Source organism: Pocillopora verrucosa, chromosome 7, assembly GCF_036669915.1.
Source record: "Pocillopora verrucosa isolate sample1 chromosome 7, ASM3666991v2, whole genome shotgun sequence".
NCBI classification, from domain to species: Eukaryota; Metazoa; Cnidaria; class Anthozoa; order Scleractinia; family Pocilloporidae; genus Pocillopora; species Pocillopora verrucosa.
Window position 1 is genome coordinate 13,381,793 of NC_089318.1, and position 22,664 is coordinate 13,404,456.

Consider the following 22,664-nt stretch of genomic DNA (forward strand, 5'->3'; position numbering starts at 1 on the left):
TAATCTTTTGTTTCCCTTTAAGTACTACTTAAAGTTGCAGGTTTTGTTGTAATTCATCTTTAGTTGTACTTTCAGGTCCTCTTAAATTTCAAGTTATGTTAAAATTCATCATTTAGTGACCTTTAAGCGCCTCTAAAAGCTGTAGGTTTCACCTTAAATTGACTTTTGATTTGCTTAATCACACCCACATTTATTAGCAATGAGCAGGACGACTGTCAATCGTGCAACTCTTTGATTTTTTTTTTGTATTTTATTATTTTTTATTAATTCAAAGTTACATACATTTTTCATAAACAAACATAATTCACATAAACAGACAGACACGGTACATCATATATCTACATACACAATCCACAGTTCCTCTTAGCTCTCCTCGGCTTCTAAATATAATACTAGTACAGTGCAGCAACAAACATGAGATTCTATATCATCTAATAATTTTTGTACTTGTCCCATTTCATATTATGAGCTTTCAGCTTATTATTTAATTTTGCGATCATTGTCTCGAGTTGGTGGATCGTTTTAATTTTGAGGTTTAATACTTTAATTGAAGGAAGAGATTTGTTCTGTCGGCAAGAATATAAATACTGTTTGGCAATTATTAAAATATGATTGATTAATAATTCGTCTTCGCACCTTAAAATACCAAACATTATATCTTTTTCAGAGAGGTGTTTTATCTTTACGCCTTGATTATCGAACCACTTTATTACCTCAGCCCAGAAATCCCTAGTATAACGACAAGAAATAAAAAAGTGCTCCAAGCATTCGTTCATTTCGCCACAAAAGGAACACGCTGGGGATGGAATAATACCAATTTTGTTTAAAAAAGAATTTGTGACAAGACACCTGTTAAGTAGTTTATACTGGAATTCACGCGATTTTCTGTCCAAGGAAGTACGACTCTTTGATTGGATTTGGTACAGGAAATCACCTCAACGACGCAAAATCTTGCGGAAACGAGGCACTAAAAGCAGGTTCAGATAAGGGATGGAAGAGTGTCAAAGCCATAGGGTACATTTTGATGCAATAAAACTTCACTTCTGAATTCCTTGTGAAAATCCTGAGGGGAAAGTGTCGTGATTTGAGTTGAACACGAGAAGACAAATTTCATATCCACAAGCAACCATGTATTATTTTGTTCATCATATAAACACAATAGCCCTTTACTGACAAGAAAAGTCAACTTTATTAATGAAAGAAAATAAAAGGATCGACAATCCCTCAAACCGTAAAGTGCGCTGGCGTTAAGGCTCAAGATGGAAAAATGGGTTGAAACACTACAAAAACAAGCAGTGGGCGTAATTTTCAATGCACAAAATTCTCAATCTTTGACTTGGTCCTTACCGACAGAAGAAATCTTCCAGGTACATGGCTAAAATCGGAGTGCCGCAAATCTTCTAGTGGTCAATTTTCGTTCTCAGCCGGGAAAAATGCCGTTATCAAAAGCACAGAATATGTAACTTTTGAAATTTTCTTTCCGCATTTTGGTTTTCTTTCCCTTCTAGGAAAGTTTGAACGTCACAGTCTGTAAGCTGCTGATTGGTCTACAGGCCTCTTTACAGCTCAAGTTTAACAACGAGGGCTTCAATGTAGTTTGTTATCCCGGGAGTTCCACAGCCAGAATTGGTATTGTCCGAAACAACGAGAACGAGTGCACTTCCTGTGACTCAAGGATCGGATTTGGCGCTGAGGGATACCTTGATCACTCGAACGCGTGTGGCAACGTGGCAATGTGGGAGCTAGATAATGGAGACAAATTCCCTATGGCCATAGGAGACATCTTAGTACAATGACAAAAACTTCTCAAATAAAACATGAGCTCCGACATCTCACACCCACTGGTGTGGATGCATGTGAACAAGTCGAAAGATATCACTGTGGGGACATCTACTGCATTAACGCTGTTTAGTAAAATTAACATCAGAGGACGCATAACATAAATTTATCAAATGTGTACTCACACTTGTCAAAGATGGCAACTTACAATTATTTTGGGCGAGGCGAGTGAGTAGTAGGTTGGAGGCAGGGTGCCAAGGACAGAAAACAGCTAAAGAAATAAAAGAGCACCTCCGTAACCTCATGAGAACAAGTGAAGCAAAATAAATTCTTAACCCTTGATAATACATTTTAAAAAAATATTTCGGCATACATCGATTTATTATGTTGCCGGTAATTGTATAAAAACAAACATCGCTCAAACTGACTGTTAAAACCCAATGAATATCTCAGCAGACGCCAAAAAGTTTAGAGTATCACGCTATGAAATGTAAAGCCAATCTTCCACACACTGGCTTGCCCTTTAGTGTTACTGTCAAACATTAGAATGAGTCACTGGCCCGGTCTTATTTTTTTTTTGTCAATAGTTGTTTTCAATTTTTCTTCTGTCACACGAAGAGGCTTGAATGTAATACTGCTACGCATGAAATAACATAGTTTTCGAGGGTTTTGATTCATCCTCATCTGATTAGCTCATCCTCGGACAGTGGTGGCAGTTACAGAGTATCTCACTCATAGAACATGGAGCCGCTTTGTGCAGCTGACGTCATTGAGTGCTGAACTATGCAGAGAAACAAATATGTGTAATGTTTACCCATCATCCTGGATTTGTTTTGGGTACTTTTTGTTTCTAGTAAAAGAGTACACTAAGGTCAGGAAACACCATTTGCTTGTAAAATTTGTTTAAAAGATAAATAAAACTGAAATTGTTACAAGTCCTAACCACATAGGTTATTTTTTATTTTTATCTATTAATTAATTTATTTTTGTGAAAGGACTTTTTATAATTTCTGTTTTGCTAATTGTTCTATACGATACGTATTCCTTAACTCTCTCGACTTGAGGGAACTTATTTCAGCGTCGCAGTGACGGCTTATTAAAATGTATTGTAATTACAGAATATTGTAGTCAATTCCTTGTTTCATTGAACTTTAATGTTGCTGCAGTCTGTGTCTAATCAATAAAGCATCGTCATACTGTTTCGCTTTGATTTGTCCCAAAACTCGAGGAGCCTCGCGCTCTAGGCTAAACTACAGCTCCACAAGTTTTATTTTTCTCCGACCCTTATTGGTATCGAGACTGTCCAGACGTCCCAACCATTGTGGTATTATTTACAGTTCTCGAACAGCAAAACAAATGCCATAGCCATTGCTTTTTACTAACATAGCTCGATACTCAAAAACGATAAATAGTTTGTGGCTCAGTAAAACATGGACTCAAATAAGGTTACAGTAGGTAGAGTATTACGTTAGAATCAATTTAGAATGGTACAGTCTCGTATTTATTCAATATTTGCCTTCCAACAATCCCTTTAAATTGCTCAAGCTCGCCAGTTGCAAGAAAGATGAGAAAGAAATAGAGCGTGAGTTGAATTCACATTGAAGATGAATTGCATCGACTGAGAGGAAATCAAACTGTTATTGTCCAAAAAAAGTAATTTTTAAATGGGATACTATTCGATGTTTTTTTCGTGAACGTTACTGCTTCAAACTCCTGCTTCGTCCTCGTAGCTTCAGTTTCCGTTTTGTTGTTATTTATTATTATTAATTTTTAATTCCCTCAATTCCCTGCTTTCTACATTACCCCCGAAATCCATGTGAGGGCTCATTCACTTACCTAGTTGTGCTACTAATTCTTGTTTGATATCATTGCATTAACAATGAAAAACACTGACTGTTCCATGAATAAATGAATGATAAAAAAAAACCCCGTGAAACAAAAATATGATATTTCAGCAAGTTTCAGATTGCTGGTTGCAAGTAAAGAGACTTCTCTGAAAAGCTAAAAATACCCATTTCTTTATAAAATGAAATTATTTAGCAAAATGTTGATATATTTCTTGATTTTGTTCATAACAGGTAATAATATAGTGGGTAACTTAGTTCAAAATGGCAATTAGGATTTGCAACATAATTTCAAGGTATTATCTACCTCTCATTTCCCCTAAACGTAAAAAAAAAAATCGTTCTTTTATTGTGGATCGATGGTTACGAAAGGCTGGATCAAATGAGTCTGGATTGAATGTTTGTTAAGGTTTACATGGTTTCTTTATTTGTAAAATCCTATTCTTTTCGGTGGATTATAGCTTCTACACTTTTCTGTTTTGTTTCCTTGAAATCGATGTTAAAAAATTCCCAATGAATTATAATCAAACTGTGTTTGTTTCTCTAACAATTAAGGCTAACATAGCAACAATTCAGCTTCAAAGAGATATGTTTCTTGCTCTATCTGCCTTTAACTCGAAAAACAATATAGTTAACCTCTTTCATAATTAAAGTGATCAAAACAAATTGAGAAACATGAGCACATTGTTTTTACAACATTTTCGAGGGAAAACACGAAGTAATGTGAAGTCATTGAAGGTATGCTAATAGACCTCTGCATATGCAATAAAAACAAAAATGAACCGATTCTCCTCAAAGATTTCAATTGCAGAAAAATGTTACTTCAATCCTTTTTTTTTACGGTCATTTTTTTACGTTTGCGCCACCACAATGCTGAAATAACTTCCCTTAAAAGATAACACCTTTTGATTTCCTACGACACTCTATGATATTTTAAAACCACCTTTTCATTTATCTTTTATCTTCCTCGTTACAAAATCGGAATTGAACGCACTAATTAACTTCATCAAATTTGTTCGTTAGAGCTTCTCGATAAGTTAAACGTTTCCATGTAGAGTGCGAAAGAGGTGCTTGTTTTGATAATTAAATGGATACAAATAAACTAGTAAGGGTTTACGAAGGAGGACTTTTTCCTCTTGAGGTTAAAAATTATCATAATGATGATAACAATAATAATGACAATAATAATAAAGTCAGCAATTTTAACAACATAATTCCATTTTTCGATTATGTCTGCAATAAAAGAAGGATGGAAGTCGTAGCGTGTATCAGTGTATATCAAGTCAAAAGTTTGAAACTTGTGTAGATATAAAAGCTAATTTGAACTTGTGATGATGAATTTCTGATGATTCCTTGCCTCAGTGGAGCAGTGAATCATAAAGAAGGGACATGATTCACAAGAAGTTCTTACCAGCGGACCAAAATAAACATCGTGAATATGAAAGCGATCTTCGCAATAATGAACACTACTCAAGTAGTAGTGAAAAGAACGCCTGAAAAAAAAAAAAAATTAAGGCCTGTACGGGATTTGAACCCATGACCTCTGCGATACCTGTGCAGTGCTCTACCAACGGAGCTAACAAGCCAACTGGGAGCTAGTTACTGTGTTGGTTCGAAATAAACCCGTCAAGTGGTGAATAAATGGTTGTGAATATATGGAAGTCATATATTTAATGAATATCGCTATGGTAATTTAACGAAGCATCATAATCATGCCAGCTATTGTACATGTATTTCAGCGAAAAAAAGGAGAAGACGGGAATATGGACAGAAATATGGATATGACAGGTGTAGCGGAGGTGAATTGGCTAACTTAGCTTGTGACAAGGTTGCATGATAACCAAAAATTATCGGTCACGAATATCACGACACAAAGGAAGTTCTTAGCACCATCAAGATAAACAATGGTTGTATGATAATTTAGCAAAGTTTCACAATGCCACCTGTTGTGCGTGTGTAAAAGCGATAACTTAGGAAACTATCAAATGAGTTCTTTATTTTCACAAACTAGGTTCAGATCTATCCATTTCTTTAAGGCACGCATTTTCAACCAATTTAGTCAATTACATTATGACACAAATTTTGCGCGCTTTACCACTACTTTGTTAAAACAATTCTTTCAAGTCGATTTTATCTTAGTTCAGCACAAACGGTCTTAATATCAGTGTGCGTATCAATTAGGAAATTTCATTTATCACTCCTTTATTTAGTAACAACTAAGGAATACTGCTCTTCGCAGAAAAAATAAATAGAAAAACATTAATAAATAATGAAAAAGAGAAAACGTAATGCTCGCGGCTCCTCGTGGTCTAAGGCAGATGTCAAGACTATTTAAAACGAAAGGATTGGTTAAAGAACCGTATTTTAGGTTCAGATTATCAGGGAACTTTTCCAGAGAGTCTTGTATCATGTATTCCGTTTTTAACTGTGTTCCTCAATTGCTGTTTTGTGTCATGATATCCACTGTATTTGGATCACAAGGTGATTTAAGTGTTATTCGTATTTAACTTTAAGAATTATTTCCACACGTTTTATGACAACGGAATGCGTGTATGTGTACGTGTATGTATGTATGTATGTATGTATGTATGTATGTATGTATGTATGTATTTGCGATATTTAGACAGGCTAGTGCAGTTCATCTCAATGCTAGTTTAAAAGAGGCGGGTGTAAACAATGATAAGGTCAGACCTCAACACAGGGCGCTACGTTCAATACTCTTTGCGAGAAGTGCGCGGGTTCTTTAACGTCCCTGTTAACCATTTTAGAGAAGAGAAAGGAGACAGGGCCTACGGCTTATTGTTCTTACCCGAAAATATTGTAGTGTCTCATAATTAACCGTTGTTAAAGCAAAGGCAGCACATTCTCCTCAATTATTTTGCGATCCTGAGTGTTGGCTAGGTCTGGAGCTTGAACCCTGGACCTCCTACACACCCGTCCTGCACTTTACAACGTGAGTTAACCAAGCGCAAATAGTCAAGGTTTCGGAAGTGGATTCCATTTCCTTCGATATGATTCCCTTTCGTTTTCTGGCACGAAATATTTCAGGAATTAAATTTCCATACGCAATTAGCGCGATATGCAACCCACCTCAACAAAATTGTGTTTTTTTTTTAAATAATTTTTTCGCCTCCTGTGTAGTACTTGAAGTTTCACAGAATGTTGCTGGAAATTAGGAAGAATTTATTGGTGTCCTACAAGAAGTTTCTTGTAGGTAATTCGACAGGTGTTTTACACAAAGTTATGTAGAAATGGAATTATTTTATGCAATACGTTTACCTGATAATAATATCATTAAAAAAAAAAATTCAACTCAGATTCAACTAAGAAAAAAGCAGTGTTAAGGAAATAAGATGCATAAGAGTCTAAAGGGCCATAAATGTCATAAGCAAAAATGTGGGATTAAAATATGGGGCTAGCCTCAGTTTTTAGAAATTGGACCGTGACGCCATGTTTCATGATAAGACAAAAGTGTCTATGGCCAGGACTGTTTCAAGAAAGCATCTCAGGGTACAATTTTTCCACTTAGAGCAAATGACGTGACGTGAGAGCTTTTCAGATATTGGTCATCATAAACGTATGAGCCAAAGAAGGGAAACGTCAATTTGTCGTCTATTTAACTGACATAATGTGATGTTAATTAGAATTATAATTAGCTGTGAGAAAACCACAACAGAGGGATGGAATATCCTCCAATCATTATAGTGAAGGTTGAGAAACACCTTTTTTAATTGGACTACCATATTTTAAGCTGGGTAAACAGCACCAGGATAAACTTTCACACAAGTGTTAGTTCGATCGTTATCCTCTTGTTATAGCAGAAAGAGTTTTATTGAAGAGAGTTAGGTTTGTTTATTGCACATGACTGATCACATGATATGCTGTCCAAGAGAACTGCTCAAACCATAGGCTTTCCATATTCTTGTGTTTTGAATATAAACTTAGTGTTTCGTCTCGGCTAAGAGACTCATGCCGATCCCTATAGTCTACGCAACAATCTCAATAGTCTGTAATGGCTTGTAATACATTACAATATTTGCAATAATCTCCCACAGCCATTATAATCTTTGCTTTCCATCAAACAGGTAAACATATTAAGAGATAAAATGTAAAAATATCCGATTTATTTTTAACTTTCGATTCTACTTCGTTGCATTATTCACTTTTTATACTCGCGAAAAAGGTCATATGTCTATACATCAAGCCGGCAATCGGTGACCTTATTAGTGTAAGTACTGTGTACTATGCCGTTTTGAACCGACTTACGCCTGCATTTTGAGAATTCTTTCTTAAAAACTGGGTGTTCTAACAAAAACTCAATTTTGGCATATGGCGACACAAAAAAGGGAATTGGAGAACTATTTTTGAAACATGTCCCCAACCCTTTCATGGGCAAAAAATGAAAAAAAACTTTTTTTCGACGGGAAGTCTAGAGGAGCGCTTTTAGCGAGACCGGCACTCAAGTGTATGGTTGTGACCTATATAGCATTCAGTAAGGAAAAATACATAATTCGTATTTACTTAATTAGTTCATTACCTTTTATTGATTAACTTTCTTTTTTTTCACGTCTCTTCCTTCACGTGTTATCCTCCCTTTGGGCTGCCTCGCGCCTTGCCTCCGATGGACTGAAAAACGCAAAGAAGTAATTGTTTTCTGCAAGATACATAGTTGAGACTAGAGCTGGATTTGGGGTCTTAGAGTTTAAGTGTAGTAGTTTAACTTTCCAAGTTTTTAAAGAGAAATGATACTAATTGTGCAGCGTCGAAGAGAGAGCGCTTTTTAGGGAAGCGTTTGCAATAAAAACTGAACAAATATGATAAAATGAATGTATACGCCCCTAAGATAAAACTCGCATTCAAGAAAAAGTTCTGATATTTACAGACATCTTTAAAATGCGTTATCCTGGCAATTTTTGGAAAGAGTTATGTTAGAATATATAACTGAAAAAAATAATTTGCTAAAGTATCAAAAGAGTACCTTATTTAGAAATGATAACAGGTGTATTTAGCTATTTGCTGAAAATGCTCTATTGACTCGACCATCAGAAACGAACACTGCAGACCACCGAGTAACAGACGGAAGACAGGGTCTGTTTTCTGTAGATGAGTTCCGTTACTTGAATGTGCCTCGAGTCGGAATATTCTCGGTGCACGACGACTTGGAGTGTATCATGAGATGCGTTCAACATCCATCTTGTATTTCTGTGAACTTGGCCCTCGAAATAAGATTGCGGTGCGAGTTATTGTCATTTGATAAGTACAGCAACTCCAGGGAATTCAAGCAAAACGAAAGCTCACATCACTATCACATCGTGGTAAGACTCTCCTTTGTGTTTTTTAAATTTCAAAGCAGCCTCCCCAAGGAAACACAGTCTACGATCTCTTGCATGGCATAATTAGACAACATTAACCCAGATAAACGATCATTAACTTCCCCTGAGAATAAAACAGTTATCCTTCTCTTCCTCTAACGTTTGTCTTTCTTCAAGACTGAACGAGTTATGGTTTTCCCGACTATTATTTCGCTCGTTAATTCGCTTAGTTATCTATTCACTCATTTCATTTGTTCATCCTCTCGTGTTCTTAGGTGTGTCCTACCTCCACAGAAAAACGATCTTTGAATCGAATAGCTCCTTTATAAGTTTCTCTCTTCTTATTATTATTTCTCTTTGAAGTTTTTCTTTTTGCAAAAACAGTACAGGTGTGACTTTTGGACACACTGCATAGCACGCTGCTTAAGCTAAATCGTTTTATATTGAAAACATGTTTTGTTTGTATCTCTTTCTTTTCCAAGAATATGTGCGCTGAAAATCATTGCGCAAATAACGCCTCTTGTCAAAGAAGTTCTACAGACAAACTTTATCAGTGTTTGTGTCCTGCCGGATACGAAGGTGCGAGGTGCCAAAACGGTAAACAAAAAATATTATCTCTATCGTTCAAGTGAGATCTTCAATTCGAATATTTGGAAGCATACAAGTCGCACACTAACTGCATGGACATGTGCCATTTACTTCGTCTTTCCTAAAAAACGAAAACGAAAAAAGCAACGAAAGAGAGAGTGAAAGAGAGACACACAAAGGAAAGTAAACTGACATGCCGTTTTCTTTAATCTGATACTGGCGTCTAAGATTTGAAAAATAATTCTAATTGTGGCTAAGTGGGTTAAAATATAAGTAGATTGAATCTACATACGAGTACATTTGATATAGTATTAACCAGATTAAAAAGAAAAGGAAATGATAACTCGCAATTCCACGTGACCCACTAATTCATATGTTTGTTTTCTTCGCTTGCTGTTTCTTTGGTTGTCTTCAGATATCGATGAGTGTGCCAAAGGGAATCACCATTGCAGTCCTTATGCCTTTTGCAAAAATACCAAAGGATCTTATAACTGTGCATGCAAGCCGGGGTTCACTGGGAATGGCCGGGAATGCAAAGGTACGTGTAAGGGTTAACTTTTGTAAACATTGAGCTGAGAGGGTCTCCTATGAAAGAACTTTCTGACGAAAATGTCAACGCACTCCAGTAACTATAACGTGCGATGCAAAACACATAGCAACCTGCGCGCGAATTCACAATTAAAGATGAAATCAGACAACTCTAATGATAAGAGAGAAGAGTAATTTGTGGGTTAATACCATGCAATTTAGGCATAAAAAAGAGCAGAATGATTAACCATTATTTAAACGCAAATGTATTAGTTACTTGGAGAGCCATTAGTTAATTAGCAACTTTAAACACCGGATGGAAATAATAATTATCAATGATGATAAGACCCTTTACCAACGTCTCTTCTTTTGAAGGATTTAAAAATTAACATGCATGCTGCCCAGAAAGTCCTTTAGAAAGGAAAATGTTTCAGTTTAGACAAGAAGTGGAAATATAATGATAATAACAAAAATAATAATAATAATAAAACTACAACATTGGAGAGACAATATAATTTTACAATTCTAATGAAAGGTATTTTAAAACTTTTTCTAGGACCTACTTCGTGTAAAGAAATTTATGACAAGGACACGTTAGTAGACTTGATATTCGGTTATTATTTATGTAGTACATCAAACATTCCGCTTTCCCGCAATTAGTTCAAGCCCATCGCGTCACCAAATATACCCTAATTTTCAAACCACCGTATGCAAAGAAAGTCCTTGGTTTAAATTCGATTCACTTTGGTGGAGAGTATTCTCGTCCTTATAGAAGGAGTGGAAAATATTCCTTGGCCCTGGACACCTGTTTAATTCCGGGACAAATAGCCGAGCATTGTTGCTATGAAGGCTGTTGTTTGAATTCCGCAGTTATTGACGTCTTTTGCTGAAGGATTAACTTTTCATTTGCTCATGTGTTGAATCATTATCATTATCACGCAGTAACTTTGCCACTGGGATTTTCATTGCCTTTATTTTATGTATGATAATTATTTTCATAAACTCTAGTTTTATTTAACCATTGTTGTTTACTTTAATGCTTGTGTTTCTTTCTTTCATTTTCATTCAAAAGATCCAGTATCAGTGGTGTGGTTACCCTTTTTGTTGACTCCAACCCGTTGTCCGTTTTTTGTCACATGGGAAATTTTGGGTGTGGAGATGGAGGATGGACGCCAGTCATGAAGATTGACGGCAGAAAGGTACATACGGTTTTAAAATAATTCATTTCCTGTATAAACTCGGTCTCTTTCAAAACGTTGCAAGTTAAAAACGTTCGTTTTACATATGTATGCCTTTTGTTTTTCTCCAAGTTGGAATTACACAAAGAACAGACTTTGTACCACTTAATTTTCAAGACTTATTGTGTGTAGTGACTGTTGAAAAAGAAAAGTTAAAAAAAGGTATAAAATATATCCTAACATATTTGTCTCTAGTATCACGTATCAGCTAGATAAGAAATACAATCATTGATATCGTAAATCGGTTAAAATGCTATTTGGAACAAAGAACATATCTTATCTGAGTTAAAGTTCCACACTAATTGAGGGTTATGTAGATACCACCTTGATTTAAATAGCATTCATTGTTTATCTCCTGAACAGCAGCAGTGGGGGTGGAGGGGGATATGTACAGGAGGATTTTTGGAGGACAATAGAAAATTTAATGCAATAAACTTGCCAATGAGGAGGGATCGTGGATCATAGGAATATTACGGAGTGTTATCGGGGGACCAGGTTACTTTTATCGCGACACAACCATACTCCATTTTTTTTCTATATACAAAGAGATCCCAATTTATTTTAAGAATAACGACGTCTATCAACCCTCATTCACTTCACAAATGATTAACATTTCTATGACTCTTAATTGGCGTACACATGGAAACACAGGAAAACTACTCGTAATCAAAATGTCAAGCACTGATCTACGGCGCCGTGTTCGTGTTGTACAAAGAAATGACCTTAGTCTTCATGACACAACGTTGTAAATACCAAGGTCAATTCTGGGGTAAAACACATGACTAAGGAATCTATAAATGCAGATACACGACAGGGCGTAAACAGCAAATAGCCATCAATTCGGAGATAATAAAAAAAAAGATTTGTTCCTCTATTTCAGACCACCTTCCATTATGACGCACATTATTGGATAAATTACGATGAATTCAACCTTCTCGGTGGAGAGACTGGGTTTGACGAACAAGAATCAAAACTATCCACCTACTGGAACACATCATTCTCCAAGATCTGTCTCGGAATGAAGATCAACCAACAGCTCAGGTTTATTGTCATCAGTAAGTTGGCTGACTCTCTGCACTCACTAATTGCTGATGGCCAATACCGCAACACCTCACTGGGTCGTGACGGGTGGAAAAAGTTGATTGGCAGCAACGCCTCTTTACAGCGCAACTGTAACAAGGAAGGATTCAATGCTGTTGGTGATCGTTATCATGCGAAAGTCAGAATTGGTATTGTTAGCAATGACCAGAACCACTGCGAATCATGCAACTCTTTGATTGGATTTGGTACAGGAAGTCATCCAAAAGGCGCAAAATCTTGCGGAAACGAGGCACTCCAAGATGGAGGGAGGAGTATCAAAGCCATGGGATATATATTGGTGCAATAAAACCAATTATTGACTACTTAGTCCGTAAATGACGTTTCTTTCACCCTGGAGACATCTTATTCCGACAAAACAGTAAGGGAAACGGTTGTCAAAAAGCCCTAAATATACAGTTACTAAACATTTACACTACTAAAGAGATATGTAGATATCCACAAGTACTTAAATTTCTTAGACTTCAGCATACAGGCATATTTAAGACGTTTTTTCTAAAATGTCAGCGACCTTAGTTCAATAAACAAAGTTGTAAAGTATTTCTGAGAAAAAATGCATAGCTGGCAATTGATAAATTGCGATTAATTACCACTTGGCTTTTATGCGACAGAAACAGCAAAGTTTGGTCTCTCAAAAACTTTTTTTGTTTTAGACTAGAAATAACTAAAACTATTCGAAGACTCATGGCCTTGATCGATCATCGAACTCAGAATTTTCTATCAGTTAAAGTGTCTTGCTAATAGAGCATGAAACAGTGTAAAACCATGTCTGATGCTGAACCGATTCATCTTGACGTGTATGCTACTTTTTTCGCTGGTAAAGGAGTGGAAAACCTGAAATAGACTCTTATTCTATCGGTTACTGGTTGTTGTTGTTGTTGTTTGTTTTTATTACATGAAGAGCCTTTTGTTTGTGTAATTTGCTGAAAATAGTTTAAACTGAAACCACAGGTTATTAAACCACAATTACTCCTTTACTTATCATTCTATTCAAAATGTATTGTTTTAACTGTCTCTGGTTAAGTGAGATTGGTTCAACACGGTAGTGTCACCCTACTTAAAACTGTGTCGCAAGCTGAGAATATTGTGCTTAATTCCTAGTAACATTAAACTTTATTGTTGCTGCAGTTTGTGTCGAATCTTTAAAGCATCGTCTGATTTTTTCGCTGTGATTGGTCCTATAACTAACATCCTCAAGATGTTGGAAAAACTGTGCCACGGCAAGTACAATTTCTGATCTTACCATTTGGGTATCAAAGCCATGGAAATGTCTTCGGCCAAAAACAAGTAGTAGTAGTAGCATACACACGTCAAAAATTAAATCGTAATAAAAAGTGTTTTCTACTGTGGCGCACGAGTGAAATAAAAAAAAAAAAATAATTATTATCACCTCACAAACATAATCATTCGAGCAAAAATGTTCCTACCAGTACAAAAATGTGTCCCTTAGTGCAAAAAAAAGCAGATGACTCTTTGAGACAGCGATATTGTGATTTGATTGGGAATTTTAAGTATGTTAAGTAGGGTGAGCAGTCTTACAGTAAACGCTGGGTTCTAGATGATTTTAAACATTCTATAGTTTTTGTTCTGTGTTTGCACCGGAAGTTTTTTTTTTTTTAGCAGCAATTAAGGAATACCGCTGGTCGCAAAAAAATTAAATAAAGAAATAAAACTAAATAATGATAAAGAGAAAACATAGTGCTCGCTGCTCTTCATAGTCCAAGGCAGATGTCAAAAACGAAATCATTGGTTACAGTTCAGAATTAAGTTTAGATTATCAGGAGACTTTTTTTGCTGAGTTTTGTGTCACGTATTCCGTGTTTGACTGTGTTCATCAGTTGCTGTTTTGTCTCATGATATCCACTTTAGTTGAATCACAAGGTGATTTAAGTATTATTCGTTTTTTATAGTGAAATTTATTTCCACACGTTCCATAATAAGACAATTTATTAATAAGCCCTTTACTTTGAGTCGTTATTATCCCGCGATAAGAGTATCATCACCCTTTAGAAGTTTATATTTCAAGAGATAAGTTCGGATTCATATCTGCAGTCATCAGCAAAGTTTCTAACACCAAACTAACCAGTGTTAGTATAGTAATTCGACAAGTTTAATTTATCCAAGTATTTTGCACAATCTCATGTAGATATAGAATTCTATAATGCAATACCTTCCCAGATTAATTCATGATATTCATGAAAAAAAATTTCACTTCGGATTGCCTAAGAAAAATGCAGTTTTAAGGAAATACTATGCAGAAAAAATCTAGTTCAAAAGATGGGTATTTCAGGGATAGATTGTGTGTCCTCAACCGTCTGAAATAGGTCATTGCAGTTCGACTTTAATCATGATTTCTCCCACACATTTCAACCGGCGCTAATCAAACTGCTATTTTAATTGTTTGACGCGAAGCTTTTTCTGTGTTTTTTATAAGTGAATTGAGTCTAAAGGGCCATGAATATCATAAACAAAAATGTGGGACTAAAATGTGAGGCTAGCCTAAGTTTTCAAAAATTGGATCGTGATGCCATGTTTCATGACGTCATTGTATAGACAAAACTGTCTATGGACAACGCATAACATGAATTTATCAAATGTGTACTCTCCCTCCTTAAGGACAGCAACATAAATTTATTTTGGACGAGGCGATTGAGCGGTAAGCTTAAGGGAACGGCCAGGGATAAAAGAGCAGCTAAAGGCTTAAAAAAAAAAGGAAAAAAAAACACCTCCGTAACCCTCGTGACAACAGGCGAAGCAAAATACATTTTAGAAACGCGATAATACTTTTAAAAGAACTCTTTCGGCATACATCGATTTGTTTTGTTGCCGGTAATTTTATAAAAACAAACATCGCTCAAACTAATTCTTTAAACTCAGTGAATATCTTAGCAAATCCCGAAAAGCTTAGAGTTTGGTGTATCACGCCATGAAATATAAAAGCCAATCTTTCACACCCTTGCTTACCCTTTAGTGTTTCTGTCCAGTATCGGAATCAGTCACCGGCGTGTCTTTTTTTTTTTTTTTTTTTTTTTTTCAAATTCTCTTCTTTCGCAAGAAGAGGCTTGAATATAAAACCGCTACGTATAAAATAACATAGTTTTCGAGGTGGTGGCGGTTACAGAGTATCTCACTCCTAGAGCACGGAGCTGCTTTGTGCATTTGACGTATCGAGTGCTAAACTTAAGGTTACAATGGGTAGTGTATCATGCTAGAATCAATTTAGAATGCTATAGTCTCGTATTTATTCAAAATTTACCTTCCAGCAATCCCTTCAAATCGCCCAAGCTCTTCAGCTGCAAGAAAGATGAGAAAGTAATAAAGCGTGAGTTGAATTTACATTGAAGATGAATGGTATCGACTAAGAAGAAAATCAAAATGTTATTGTCGAAAAAAAGTAGTTTTTAAATGGGATATTATTCGATGATTTTTTTTTTCGTGGACGTTATTGTTTAAAACTCTTGCTTCGTCCGCGTAGCTTTAGTTTTCGATTTGTTGTTATTTATTATTATTATTCTTAATTCCCCCAATCCCCCGCTCTTTACATTACCTCCGAAATCCATGTGAGAGCCCCTTTCTCTTACCCCATAGTGTTATTAATTATTGCTTTACATCATTGCATTAACAACGGAAAACATTGACCATTCCATCAATAAATGAATTTATGGGGAAAAAATGTGAAACAAAACTTTGATTCGCAGTATTTTTGCGAGTTTCAGAATGCTCGTTGCAGGTTAAAAAGATTTCTCTGAAGAGCAGGAAATACTCATTTTTTATCAAATGAAATTATTTGGCAAAATGTTTATGTATTTCTTAATTTTGCTCATAACACGCAACATAGTTAGTGACTAAGTTCAAAATGGCAACTAGGATTTGCACCATAATTTCAAGGAACTATCTACATCTATTCTCCCCTTTTACCGTGGATCGTTGGTTTTGAGAGGCTGGGGTCAAATGAGTCTGGATTAAAACTTTGTTATGGTTCAAATAGTTCTTTATTTGGAAAATCCTATTCTTTTCGGTGAATTATAGCTTCTACACTTTTCTGTTTTGTATCCTTGAAATAGATGATCAAAAATGCCCAATGATTTATAATCAAACTGTGTTTATTTTCTAACAATAAAGGTTAACACAGCAACAATTCAGCTTCAACTGATGTTTCTTGCTCTATCTGCCTCTAACTCGAAAGCCATATAAATAACCTATTTAATAATAAAAGTGATCAAAACAAATTGAGAAACATGAGCACATTGTTTTTACAACATTTTCGAGGAAAAAACGAAGTAATGTAAAGTCATTGAAGGTATGCTTTAGACTTCCACTTAAACAAAATAAATAAATAAATAAACCGATTCTAATCAAAGATTTCATTCGCAGAAAATGTCCCTCTAATACTTTTGAGGTGACTACGTTTGCGCCACCACAATGCTGAAATTACTTCCCATAAAAGGTAACACATTTTGGTTTCCTATGACACTCTAAGATAATTGAAAACCTACTTTTTATTTCTTTTTTATCTTCCTACTCGATTCAAAATCGGAATTTAATGGCCTACTTCGTCAAAAGTTAGAGCTTCTTATCGATAATTTGAACGTTTCCTTGTAGAGTCCGAAAGAGGTGCTTGTTTTGATAATTAAATGGACAAAAATAAACAGGTAAGGGTTTACGAAGGAGTACTTTTCACTCCTGAGATAAAAAATTATGATAATGATAACAACAATGATAATGACATTAATCATTTTTCGATTCTGTCTGCAATTAAAGAAGGAAAGAACTGAAAAATTTGAGAGTTATGTAGATATCAAAACTAATTTGAACGTGTGATAATGAATTTCTGCTGATTCATTGCCCTTCAATATTAAGCCTTTATTCCCAAACAGGAACAGTAAATCATGGAGAAGGAACATGATTCACAGGAAGTTCCTGCCAGCGAACCAAAATAAACATCGTTATGGTAATTTAACAAAGCATTATATTGCCACTGCTGTTGTATACGTATTTCAGCTAAAATCAAGGGGGAGAAGGAAATATGGATAGAAATATGGATATGAAAGGTGTGGCGAAGGTGAATTGGCCAACTTAGCTTGTAGCAAGGCTGCTTGATTATCAAACATCACCCAACACGAATATCATGACACACAGGAAGTTCCTACTACCACCAAAATTAACAGTGGTTGTATGATAATTTGACAAAGTTTCACAATGCCAGCTGTTGTGCATGTGTAAAAGCGGTATAGGAAACCATCAAATGAATTCTTCACTTTCACAAACTAGGTTCACATCTATCCATTTCTTTAACGCACGCGTTTTCGACGACGAACCAATTTAGTCAATTACTTTATGACACAGAAATTTTGCGAGCTTTACCGGTCTAAACGTCTTCTCGATTTTGTTATGAATATAAAATTGCAGGAAAGTTGCGTAACCCATAGCTACATATTTTTTTACTAAGCCATCTTGTTTAAAACAATTCTTTCAAGTGCAATTTATCTCAGTTCAGCACAAACGGTTTTAATATCAGTGTGCGTATCATTAGGAAATGTTATTAATCATTCTTAAGTAGGGGCGACAGTATGGATATGAAAGGTGTCGTGGAGGTGAATGTAGCGCCTTCTTTTTTGCGTAATTTGCTAAAAATAGTTGGAAAAGTGTATTTAATTCGTAGTTTCATAACACTTTATTGTTGCTGCAGTCTGTGTCGAATCTTTAAAGTATCGTCTGAATTTTTTGCTGTGATTGGTCCTATAACTGACAGTTTCAAGATGTTGAAAAAACTACGCCACGGTTAGTACAATTTCTGGTCGAGCTTTGTATCAGAACCATTCAAACTTCTTCGGCCGAAAAAACAATTGCAGGAGCATAAACATGTCCAAAATCGTTGTGAACAGTGTTATCCACGATGGCGAACAAGAGAAATACCAAAAATAATTATTACTTTTCAAACATATTTATTCAAGCAAAAAGTAATCTAACCAGGACAAAAATATTTTTCTTTGTACACAAAAGACAAATGACGTTCTGAGTCGGAAATATTGATATGTATATTTATACAGGGAGTTCGAGAAGCTATTACTTAATTAATAGAATTTCCTCGTTTTGTCTTTTAAGGCGAATTTTCCTTAACCACGCACAAGTGAAAAAGACCCGGAGAGGAAATCATCTATAGGGTAAACAGTCCTAAAGCAAACTCTGGGTTCCAGATGATTTTAAACATTCTATGGCTTTTACTTTGTGACGGTATCGGAATTTTTTTAATAGCAACTAAGGAATACCACTGGTCGCTAAAAAAACATATTAAATAAACATTAATAAATAATGATAAAGAGAGAACATAGTGCTCGCGGCTCCTCATGGCCTAAGGCAAATGTCAAAACTATTTAAAACGAAACCATTGGTTACAGAACTTTATTTAAGTTCAGATTATCAGGGAACGTTTCTAATGAGTCTTGTATCATGTATTCCGTTTTCAACTGTGTCCATCAATTGCTGTTTTGTGTCATGATATCCACTGCATTTGGATCACAAGGTGATTTTAGTTAAGTGTTATTCGTATTTAATAGTAAGAATTATTTCCACACGTTTCATAATAACATTATGTGTATATGTATTTGCGATATATAGACAGGCTAGCCCAGTTCAGCTCAGAGCTGGTTTTTAAATGGGGGCCTATGTAAACAATAACAAGGGCAGACCACAACACCGGGAGCTACGTTCCCTACTCTTTGCGAGAAGCGCGTTGGTTCTTCAACGTCCCCTGTTAACCATTTCAGAGAAGAGAATGGGGACGGAGCTTACGGCTTATCTTCCCTACCCGAGGAGACTAGAATGTCTAATAAGTAGCCTTTGTCATAGCAAAGGCAGCCACTGGTCGCTCGGTCGTAATTATTTTACGACCCTGGGTGTTGGCACCTCCTGCACACCAGTTCTGCGCTCCACAACGTTAGTTAACCGAGCGCGAATCGTCAAACTTTCGAAAGCGGATTCCATTTCCTTCATTATCATTTTCTCTTTTGTTTTCCTGCAAGAAATATTTCGGGAATTATATTTCCATACGTAATTAGGACGATATGTAACCGACTTCAACAGAAATGTGTTTTTCTTGTTAATAAATTGTCGCCTCCTGTGTAGTACTTGAAGTTTGACAAAATGCTGCTGGAATTAGGAAGAAGACATTTTTGTCCTACAAGAAGTTTCTAGCACCAAACTAGCCAGTGTTAGTACGTTAATTTGACAGGTGTTTTATACAGTGTCATGCAGAAATGGAATTCTATAATGCAATACCCTTCCCTGATAGAAATATCATAAAAAAATTCGACTCGAATTGTCTAAGGAAAATGCAGTTTTAAGGAAATAAGTTGCAGTAAAAAAGGAAAACAAGCTCAGAAGAAGCGTATTTCACTGATAGATTGTGTGTCTCATCCTTCCCAAATAATTAAGTCATCGCAGCTCAACTTAAATCATAACTTTCTCCCACGCATTTCAGCCGACGCCATTCAAACTGCTCTTTGAATTGTTTGACGTAAAGCTCTTTGTGTACTTTTTTCAAGTGAACTGAGTCTAAAGGGCCATTAAATGTCATAAACAAAAAAGTGGGACTAAAATGTGGTGCTAGCCTAAGTTTTTAGAAATTGGACCGTGACGCAATGCTTCATGGTATAGACAAAAGTGTCTATGGTCAGCAGTGTTTTAAGGTTGCACCTCTGAGTACAATTTTTCCACTTACAGAAATTTTTTTTTTTTTTACTGATGTGAGAGCTATCTAGATATTGGTCACCACAGGCGTATGAGCCAAAGAAGGGAAACGTCGATTTGTTTAAAACTACTAGGTCCAGTGGTCTTCAACTCTTCCTCGTGACTCCTGAGAAAATGTTTTTCTAAAATGCAAAAGTAATATTTGGATTACGGTAAATTAGATTCGCAAAAAAGTTTTAAGAATATAGCGTGAATATTTCGAAAGATTAGAACAAAAGGTAAACTTTTAAAAAGGATGGGCCCTATTTCCAGCCGTTTATTTTCGTTTTGGCATGAGAACAAGTGTAGCAGCATAAACACAACTAGGCATTCATGGCGTAAAACCATCTTCATAACTTTAGCCAAATAGTAGAAGTACTCCTATTCCTTTGCCGACGCAAGCTGTCCACAAATTGCTACTTTCAACTTTTTTTTCCCCCGGAGATTCCGGCCCTCGGCTTAGGCGGTCAAAGGTTCTCTCAAGAAAATCTACAGTTTATAACTATTAGGTTAAAGAAAATTATTCTCCAACTTTACATGGACCGAACATGTGGAACATGTAATATCTAAAGTGAACCAGAGACTAGGTCTTTTGCGTAGAATCAAGCATTTGTTGCCGTATAACGCACGCCTTCTTTATTCTTTCACTTCTTTTGTGCTCCAGCTCCTTCCTGTGGGCTTTACAAAGCCTTGTCCTTCCCATCCTTGATTATGCTGATATGGTATGGGGCGATAAGGATAGCGCTGTCTTAATGAACAATCTGCAGGTGTTGCAGAATAAGGCGGCAAAACTTGTTCTAGATAAACCATTGTACTCTTCTGCAACCGATGCTCTCAATCAGCTCGGCTGGTTAAATTTAAAACAACTCAGGCACTTCCATCGCTGCTTGTATGTTTATAATTGCGTGAAGGGAATTACATCTCACAAATTGGAATTATCTAGAAACAGTGATGTACATAGATACAACACTCGTTGCAAAGATCATCTTAGACTTCCATCAGTTTAACTGAACTGGGGTAAACAAAGAACCTGTTATCATGCCTTAAAGACTGGAATGCCTTGGACAGTGACTTGAAGAACTCTGGCACTATATGTCAGTTTAGGAATAATTTTTTAACATCTTTTAATCCATAGCTTACTTTTGTACTTTTTTAATATCTGCAATTTTTATTTACTTTTAACAATTTAATGTTATTTTGGATTAGGACCTCTCTGTAAATCACCTACGGGTGAGAGAGCTACTTGTTTAAATATCATTATATAAAAGCCGAACTGTCAAATTAAAGCTCGTCTATTCAACTGACATAATGAAGTGTTAATTTAGAATTATAATTAGCTGTCTCAAAAACACAACCGTTAGACGAAAGCGTAAAGCGGAACTGTCAAATTCAAGCTCGTCTATTTAACTGACATAGTGGGATTATTTAGAATTATAATTAGCTTTCAGAAAAACACAACAGAGGGATGAAATATCTTCCAATCATTAATTAAAGTGTTGGTTAATTAACATCTTTGTCAATTGGCTACCATCTTTTAGGCTGGGTAAACAACATCAGGATGGACTTTCACACAAGCGCTAGTTTGACTCTTATCCTCTTGTAACAGTAAAAAGAGTTTTATTGAAGAAAGTTAGGTTTGTTTATTACACATGACGTGATCACATTGCGTGCTGACCAACAGACTTTCTAAAAGTACAGACTTTCCATATTCTTGCGTTTTGAATATAAACTTAGTGTTTCGTCCCGGCTAAGAGACTTATGCCGCTCACTAAACACCTTTTAGGATAGTCCACACAACAATCTTAATGGTCTGTAATGGCTTGTAATCCCTTACAATATTTGCAATAATATTCCGCAGCCATCATAATCTTTGTCTTCCACGAAACAGGTATACATCTCAAGAGATAAAATTATCAGTAAAATGTAGCATTCTCCAATTCATTTTATAACTTTCGATTCTAATTCGTTGCATTACCTAGTGGTTGGTTTCAATTTTTATAACCGCGAAAGAGGGAAAAAAATAAGCTATACATCAAGCCGGATATTTGTCTATTTGGTTTTGATGGTCGCACGGAAATGTCAAGTATGTCCCTCAAGAATGTTGTGGTGCATAACAACATTAAATCTTTAATGATGGAAACAAATTTTAAGAAAGAGCGCCAGTTCATTGCGTTCCGTGTGCAAATTATTAGAAGAAACCGCAAGAATTATTTCAGAGTGTATGCGTGTTGTTTTGTAAATAACACCGAAACGTATTTCAGCTTGTTTGTGTGTCCCTGTAAGCTACGCGGAATGTCTGTAAGGACCAGATTGTCAAATTTTATATTTCAATTTCGATCTTCTCCTCACTGCGCGTGGTTCATGGCCTGATTCAACGATAATTATCGAGGAGTCGCCATCCGGTCACCTTTTTTTACTTTGTAAGTCAAGGAAGCGTAACCACACGGATCATATTTATGCAACGTTCTAGGACAACTTGGGATCTATTTTCCATCCAGTTGTCTCGAAAACCTAAAATCCTCAACGTAGAAGATGAACAAACGAAGTTT

General features: G+C 35.9%; 2 protein-coding genes across 2 annotated transcripts; both read left to right on the forward strand.

Moving 5' to 3' along the window:
* Positions 1-1,259: 1,259 nt before the first annotated feature.
* On the forward strand, positions 1,260-1,796 carry LOC136282520 (uncharacterized). The gene is made up of 2 exons (XM_066170170.1): positions 1,260-1,367; positions 1,509-1,796. The coding sequence occupies exons 1-2, from the start codon at positions 1,260-1,262 to the stop codon at positions 1,794-1,796; spliced, it is 396 nt and encodes a 131-aa protein (XP_066026267.1).
* A 4,176-nt stretch (positions 1,797-5,972) lies between these two features.
* On the forward strand, positions 5,973-12,941 carry LOC131778583 (uncharacterized). Its single transcript, XM_059095005.2, has 7 exons — positions 5,973-6,104; positions 8,670-8,938; positions 9,418-9,532; positions 9,939-10,061; positions 10,608-10,644; positions 11,124-11,250; positions 12,170-12,941. Exons 1-7 carry the CDS (start codon positions 6,032-6,034, stop codon positions 12,674-12,676), a joined length of 1,251 nt encoding a protein of 416 aa, XP_058950988.2. The 5' UTR covers positions 5,973-6,031; the 3' UTR covers positions 12,677-12,941.
* Positions 12,942-22,664: the final 9,723 nt, after the last annotated feature.

Bases quoted from the DNA above. Each gene is read 5' to 3' on its own strand.
- LOC136282520 (XM_066170170.1), top strand. From the start codon at position 1,260: ATGGAAAAATGGGTTGAAACACTACAAAAACAAGCAGTGGGCGTAATT. The intron at 1,368-1,508 runs GTACATGGCTAA...TTTCCCTTCTAG, and splicing joins CGACAGAAGAAATCTTCCAG to GAAAGTTTGAACGTCACAGT.
- LOC131778583 (XM_059095005.2), top strand. From the start codon at position 6,032: ATGTATTCCGTTTTTAACTGTGTTCCTCAATTGCTGTTTTGTGTCATG. The intron at 6,105-8,669 runs GTGATTTAAGTG...CTCGACCATCAG, and splicing joins CACTGTATTTGGATCACAAG to AAACGAACACTGCAGACCAC. The intron at 10,062-10,607 runs GTACGTGTAAGG...AACTTTTTCTAG, and splicing joins GAATGGCCGGGAATGCAAAG to GACCTACTTCGTGTAAAGAA.